Raw genomic sequence first — 7,104 nt, 5'->3', positions numbered from 1 at the left:
ACTTTTTAAGCTCATTACGGAAGTCCTTAAAAGGATCTGTCTAGTGTAACTTGCCGGCATCTCTTTTATTTTGAAGGTGCAATTGGTGGCGTCGTTCTCAATGGCGAGCGGTGGTGGGCGTGTTTGGGAGCGTGTAGGGGGCGGGGCTTGTGGCGGCCGCGGCCGTGGGGAGTGAGCGGCTCAGTCTGCAGGAGCTGCTGAAGGCGCGCGCACCGACGGCCGCTCTCTGCCGTCCAACCGGACCTCTCATACCAGGATTTACCGGACATTCCGGAACCGAGGATATTCTGGAGTCCAATATCTGACTGGAAAACTGTCCGCAAACTATCCGCGAGATGCTCCGGGATTCCCGCGGAGCCTGACGTCACACCGCTCGGTCCAGTCTCCCAGGCGAACCATGCCGTCCGGAACCGCCAGGCGAGACGTCGCTGCGGACGCAGCGGTTCGGGAGCGACTGGAAGCGGCTGTGTGCGGCATCAGCGAGTTGGACCAGCGGCGGCAGCGCCAGGAAGTTCTGGTCCGGGCGGCTCTGGAGCTTCGAGAGGAGTCGGAGTCGCCGCCGCTGAAACGGAGCTCGGAGGAGAAGCTTCTGGAGGAGAACATCCTGCTGCTCCGGAAACAGCTGGTAGGTCCTGACCTGCAGCCCAGCCTGGGATGGGGAGACTCAGGTGTGCGCTGAGGTGAAAGGTCAGGGGTGACGGCCAGGCCAGCTCCTCTCTGATCCCTTCCATTGATCCCGCGTGTCTGACTTATTGAACCGCCACTTCATTTGTCCGTGTCAATGAGCAAATAATCGGCCGTGACGTCACAGAAGTCGATGTAACGCGACCTAACGCGGTAGTGATATGCAGATGAGGAGCGTTGGCTCTTCAGGAGAGCAGCCGCTGCCTGAGACCAGACTGCTCTTTGTGAGAGTCAGAGCACCGTTCAAAATAAAGTTGCAGCTTACAAACCGGGGATAAAGGCTGAAGAGGCCGAGGCCTGGACATTGATATGAAGTGTCAGGAAGAGTGAAGGGCAGACAGCGGCGCTCAGGTCTCCCGTGGCTGGGCCTGGAAGGAGCACTGAGTTCTCCCTTCTGTCTTTGTCTGGGGATTAACACGCTGCTCACTGTACAGACAGTGATGTCATGCATGGGCTGGTGCTGGGGGGTGAGCTTGACCCAAATTACCCGGCTGGGCCCTGAATCCAGGTCCGGCCGGAGACCGTTGGCTGCCTCAGCCGCGGTTCACCCGCTCGGCTCCGAGGCGCCGTGCGCAGACGGGAAGCTCCAGAAGGCTCTTGTGTTCCACAGTAAAGTGACAATGTCGCTGTGGTCACGAAGATCAACATTTGCAGACGTCAGTCATGTGACGTCGGCTCGACAGCTGAGCCAAATAAACGGAGCCGCTTCCATGAAGCGGACTCCGGATGAAGCCGTTCACATCCAGGCCCTGATCAGCGCCTCCTCCTCCTCGGCCAAATGGAGATTCAGCTGCTGGGCTGCGTCACGTGTGGCCCACCTGAGCCCGGATGATCCTTGACGCTTCGCTGGGCCGCGGCAAATGAGGTTTCACGTCGTCCGTAAGCTTCAGTTCCGGACATGAGACGCTTCACATCGCCGAGTCAGCGGACCCCGGTGGTGGTTGCTGGAGCTGGAGTCCTGGGACGACTGCAGCAGTGTGACCTCACTGGTTCCCGTGATCACAGACTCCTCAGCCGTTTCCCTCCAACTCAACCAGACGACGCCGGTCCCAGGCTCACATCAGTCCTGGCCCCGGACCAGCTGGGTTTATCAGGAGCCTCCCGGCCCTGGGACGTGAGTGGCCCCGGGGGCCCCCCCCAGCTCTGAGGCTCCTACTCAGCTCCTCCATGTTCCTGGGACTGCAGTGGAGTTATCTCCAGGCAGCTTCTTGTTCAGAAGCCAGTTCTTCTGAGAGGCGTGAATGGGGCGTCTGGACAGGTCAAAATCCTGGTCCGGGGGCCAAACACGGCCCGCCTGTTGTGGCCAGTGAGACATTCACATGGAAGAAGAGTCCAACAGGAAGTGGACTGTCGTGTTGAAGTCATGGCTGGTGACGATCCTGGAGTTCCTCAGGCTGGTTTGGCGTGTGGGTTGGTGGTGCACCACAGAGAGGGTCAGGGTTAGGGTTAGGGACCCCGAGTCCAGGATCCAGTTCCGCCCACAGCCAAGTCTTCGTCTGCTGTGCGGCGGTGTCTGGCTCCTCTGATGTGGTCTCTGATGTTGCTGTGATCCAAGGAGCAGCAGGAGGAGACCAGGCTGACCCGCAACCGTAGTGGTGGTTTTCACCGGGTCTTGTCTCGGCCTCGGACCTGGCAGACCAGCAGAGACCAATAGAGAAAACTGTCTAAACTGCTGGAGGATTCTGGCTTCTGGTTCACTTTTCTCGTGTTTTTTCCTGGATATTAACTGACCACTAGGGGGCCACAGCAGGAGCATGTTTACGTTCCTCACTGATCAGGAGGAGACCCAAACACCAGGTTGAAGACAGTCTGTCTGGTGCTGGGTGAGCCGGCGCCCACCGAGGCTCATGTGTGGACCACTCTGAGACTCCTCATGTCTGAGGTCTGGGTCTTGACTGCAGCACCAGCAGCCACTGGTGGCTCCAGCGCCGGCGTCTGAACATGTGACGGGCCTGTGGTCACGGCCCGACCTGACCAGGTCCAGGTCGACCTTGATCGATGACCCGCTCCATAAAGGCCACACGCAGCGTCTGATCGCGGCTGTCAGACCAGTCAGAGGTCACAGTTCAGCTGTGGCTCAGGGGGGGCGTGGCCTGGGTGATTGACAGGTCAAACAGCTGGACAGGCGTCGGCCTGCGTTTGAACAAGCTGCCATTCCAGGGAACAGCTGCACACACACACGCGCGCTCATACACACCGTCATGAGCTGCGTCCACTCGCCGCTCCCTGCTCTCCAGGGTGTCCCGCCCGCGCTTCACCTGAGGCGCCTGGAGCCCACAGCGACCTCTAGAGGGAGATCAGAAGCTTCAGGAGACCAGCTGGCCCCTGAACCTGCTGGAGTCCGGCAGGTTTCCTCTGTTAGCTTAGCATCGCTGAGGCGCCACAGCGCCCCCTGCTGCAGCCTCCGGGCTCTGCAACACATGAGCCACGTCCGTCACACACTGCACCGGGTTCCAATACGTCTTTGAATTGAAATGTTTTTTTCAAAGGATGTTTTTATTGTAATATAATTCTGTTATTCTTTCTTTATTATTATTATGATATTGCAGTTGCAGCATGAGTGTCACTGATCAAAGGGAATAATTCAGCATTTTTACACTGAAATGGAATGAAATATTGAACAACACTGTCAACACTGCTCAATAATTGTGGCCCCAGGAAAGACGATTATTAAAGATGAAGTGAGAAATGTCCCTTAAAAGTGGGATAGTGTGGTGACAAACAAAGGCCGTAGCTGTAGAAGGCGTGAGAAACTGAGGTCCATCTGAGGCACTCCTCGCCCCCCTCCCCCCACTGGACCCCTGTGACAGGGTGATATATACGTGCAGCAGTTTATTCCTGTTCCTCCGCAGCACATGACCTTCAGGCAGCATGTTTTCCATCGCGCCTGCCGAGTGTGTGTGAGACATCCTGGAATAAGCAGCGGCTATTTAAAGCCACACCCCCCCCCTCAGCTGCTGGTTGCTAACGGCGGCCGGTGTGTTTCAGAGCTGCCTGCGGCGGCGGGACGCCGGCCTCATCAGCCAGCTGCAGGAGCTGGACCGACAGATCAGTGACCTGCGACTGGACACGGAGGAGCCATGTGACCGGCCGGAGGCGGACAGCAGGCCCAGCTCGGGTGGGTCTCCCTCACGTCAGCAAAGCTGCTCGCGACTGACGCAGGTGTCTGCAGGTTTCTACGAGCTGAGCGACGCCGCGTCTGGTTCGCTCTCCAACTCCTCCAACTCCGTCTTCAGCGAGTGCTTCTGCTCCGCCGCCGACGCTGACGGCCGCTCGCCGTGCGCAGGTGCGTCACAAACCTTCCCCCCGACAGGTCAGAGCTCCTCCGTCCTGCGAGGACCAGCAGCTGGTCTGTCCAGACCGTCTCACAACACCTGAGCTCCTTCTGCTCCTTCTGCTGCTGCTGCTGTCTGACCAGGGCTGCTTTCTTCCTGCAGAGCAGCTCAGCTGCCTGGAGTGTGAGGACCTGCCCGCCTCTGGACCGGTCCGGCGCTCGCACTCGGCCCCTCAGCCGCCCTCCCCGGGGGCCTTCACTGACGCCCGTGTGCAGGTGGGGGGCCTCTGGAGAAGCGGAGATGTGCTGGACTCCTCCCCGACTCTTGTGCCTCCCAGCTCCTCCTGGCCGCCCCCCCGCACCGCCCCCCTCAAGCGCCTGGACAGCTACATCTACGGGCTGCTCCAGCGCCGGGCCCAGCCCGTGAGGCCCGGCAGACCCAGGACCAGCATCAGCACCGAGCCGTCCAAAGGTGGCCTGAGGCCCGGAGGCATGTGTGCGCGGCACCTGTGCGGCCCCAGTCACAGCGCTGCCCTCGGCGCTCTGAGGGCCTCTCCTCAGAGGCAGGTCTCTGTGGAGAGTCAGGACCACCACACCTCAAGTGGCTTCCACAGTCAGAGCCCGGCCACGGAAGGTGAACCAAGGCTGACTGGCGACGAAGACAAGGTCATCCAGAGTAGCTCCCTGTTGAGGAGAAGTGTGGAGGCTCCTGCAGCTGCTCTGGAGAGTCCCAGAGCCACTTCCTGTCCACAGGAAGCTCTGCAGTCCTCTGTTCCAGCCAAGATCCAGGCCAGTTCTCTGAGGAGCCGCCAGCCAGATGCAGCGAAGAAGAAGGTCCTGAAGGTCGGCGGTGCGTCTGAGAAACGGCCTGCAGACGGAGCAGGGACGAGCGTTCCTGCTGAAGCCCTCGATGGTCCGGGAGCGACGCGTGGCGAGGCTGGCAGGAGGAGCAAGAGCCAGAGCTCACGTCACGGCAGCGCGGCTTCTGAGCCCAGAGGCTGCTCCAAGAGCTCCGGGGTGATGGAGAACGGAGGTCCCACCTTCATCAGGGCGTCCAAGCCGGCGACGGCGGGTGCGTCTTCACGGTACAGACAGCTTCCTGCTTCTATTCCGGAGGGGAGAGCGGTGAAGCGACACGCCGCCGCCGCGCTCAGCGGCGAGCAGTCCAGGCAGCGCGTGGGCCGCCGCCACAGCCGCGAGCAGACCGCGGTTCTGGCCAAGCCCAAGCACAAGCGCAGCGACCACCGCAGGCTCCCGCGGCCCAGGAGGGGCCAGCAGCCGGCGTTACAGGGCGCCGCCTGCTGGCCGGTGGCGCCGAGTGACTCCGAGTACTCAGCCGAGTGCGCGTCTCTCTTCCACTCCACCATCGTGGACAGCAGCGAGGACGAGTGCTCCAACTACAGCACCAACTGCTTTGGAGACAGCGAGTCCAGCCAGGAGGACGAGGCCTCCAGCAGCGGCGGCACGGAGCAGAGCGCAGGCCGCCGCCGCCCCGCCGGAGCCTCCACGCAGGCGAGGACGGTGGTTAAGATTAAGGCCTCGCGGAACCTGAAGAGGAAGATCCTGAGGTTCAGATCCGGCTCGCTCAAGCTGATGACCACGGTGTGACTCCATGGTGCTACACTTGAACGTTCTTCACCAAAGGGGTGGCACCACGATGGCTGCTGCTCCCTGGAGTCTGTGGTGTGGAGGCTGCTTCTCCACAGGCAGCCTGAGAGCAGAGAAGGTTTTCCACACTGTTTCCATTTTGCTGCGCTGTAACCCGTTTGGATGGCGCTGCCCTTTGACCTTTATTTCCAGCACTTTCACGGCGCTAAGATGACTGACCTTGTTTTGTATTTATTTGACTCACTGACTGATGTCACGTTCAATAAATGGCAAACTCTTTCCTGTGGTGTCTTCAGTGAAGGACTGTGTCAGTCTCTCTGTGTCAGTGTCTCAGTCGCACGTAGCCCGTGACCATCACAGCGAGACCTGATGATGAGGAGGAAGCTTGTGTGCATTACAGTCCTGGTCCAGGTGACTGGATCAGATGGAATGTTCTGTTTTGTTCTGTGGGAAACTTGACCCAATAAAAAGCCGCTTTTGGAGAGAACTAGCATGTTACTTCCTGTCCTTCCAGGAAGGACGGAGCTCAGGTGAAGTGTGACCTGACTCTTCAGAGTTGCAGTGCTTTATTCAGCATGGAACTGCAGTGTTTAGCCTTTGAAATGGAGTCAGATGTTCCCACTGCCTCATGCTGCGCTTTGGAACACAGATGGTCGCCGAGGCGCTGAAGTTCGGCCACACCTCACCCAGGCGGCCACACGCCTGAGCCGGGAGGTTCCACGGGAAGTCATGGGCTTTCATCTGCCATTCCCATCTGAAGGTCAGCAGATCTGGACTAACAGCACTTTGATGCTGGAGCTCTCTGGATTGTTTGGCCAGAAGAACACGAAGATGAATGAGCTGGAAGTGGGTTTCACTTCCTCTGTTCAAAGCAAGTGACACTGTAGCAACAGCACTTCCCTACTCATGTGCATGTGAATGAGGAGGAACTGGAAGAGAGACGAGACGGGGCCACCTGCTGTCCGTCTGAGCTCACTGCAGCCAGTCATGTTTCAAACACAGGTCAATGTATCAGTCAAAGAATCAGGGCCCACGAGTTGGAGTTTCAGGGTCACATGATCAGATGACGAACCCTGGTGGAGAGGCACATGAGGGAGTGAGATGGAGTGAGATCTCCGGCGTCCTCCGTCCTGGACCTCGCTGGCACCACGCTCTGTTTTTCAGACTCCAGGAAAAGATGTGGCCGCAGCAGCAGACGAACCACAGACGTTTGTCTTCTTCTTCTGTCACACCCACAGATCCACAGCAGCCTCCCACTACAGTTTCCACAGATGAAGAGGCTTTACTCCGTGAGGACCGTGGATCAGCAGAGAAATCCCTCCTGACCCTCGCTTCCCTGACCTCCCTGACCTGCTGCCGGGGCTGGGGGGGGGGGGGTCTGGTGTGTTTCCCCGCTGAGACGGTGAATCACAGCTGCTCCGCGGGCGAAGACGCCCACGTGCCGCCGGGGAACGCTGGACTCTGTGTGTGTGTGTATGTGTGTGTGAGAAACACCTCTCCGCCTCAGTGTGTTTGTCGACTGCTGGCAGGACGGCTCA

General features: G+C 59.3%; 1 protein-coding gene across 2 annotated transcripts; it reads left to right on the top strand.

The window, feature by feature from the left end:
• The first annotated feature begins 148 nt into the window (after positions 1 to 148).
• Positions 149 to 5,845, top strand: dact1 (dishevelled-binding antagonist of beta-catenin 1). Of its 2 annotated transcripts, XM_053844499.1 has the most exons (4): positions 150 to 625; positions 3,673 to 3,802; positions 3,857 to 3,970; positions 4,122 to 5,845. In XM_053844499.1, exons 1-4 carry the CDS (start codon positions 398 to 400, stop codon positions 5,564 to 5,566), a joined length of 1,917 nt encoding a protein of 638 aa, XP_053700474.1. In that variant the 5' UTR covers positions 150 to 397; the 3' UTR covers positions 5,567 to 5,845. The 2 variants fall into 2 exon arrangements, with proteins under 2 accessions (XP_053700472.1, XP_053700474.1); XM_053844497.1 differs by having other exon boundaries at positions 149 to 625; positions 3,673 to 3,970.
• The last annotated feature ends 1,259 nt before the right edge of the window (positions 5,846 to 7,104 follow it).

Source organism: Synchiropus splendidus, chromosome 16 (genome assembly GCF_027744825.2).
Source record: "Synchiropus splendidus isolate RoL2022-P1 chromosome 16, RoL_Sspl_1.0, whole genome shotgun sequence".
NCBI classification, from domain to species: domain Eukaryota; kingdom Metazoa; phylum Chordata; class Actinopteri; order Syngnathiformes; family Callionymidae; genus Synchiropus; species Synchiropus splendidus.
The sequence above is the reverse complement of the archived record's forward strand: the minus strand, read 5'-3'. Positions and strand labels throughout refer to the sequence as shown.

Bases quoted from the DNA above. Each gene is read 5' to 3' on its own strand.
- dact1 (XM_053844497.1), top strand. From the start codon at position 398: ATGCCGTCCGGAACCGCCAGGCGAGACGTCGCTGCGGACGCAGCGGTT. The intron at 626-3,672 runs GTAGGTCCTGAC...GGTGTGTTTCAG, and splicing joins TGCTGCTCCGGAAACAGCTG to AGCTGCCTGCGGCGGCGGGA. The intron at 3,971-4,121 runs GTGCGTCACAAA...TTCTTCCTGCAG, and splicing joins CGGCCGCTCGCCGTGCGCAG to AGCAGCTCAGCTGCCTGGAG.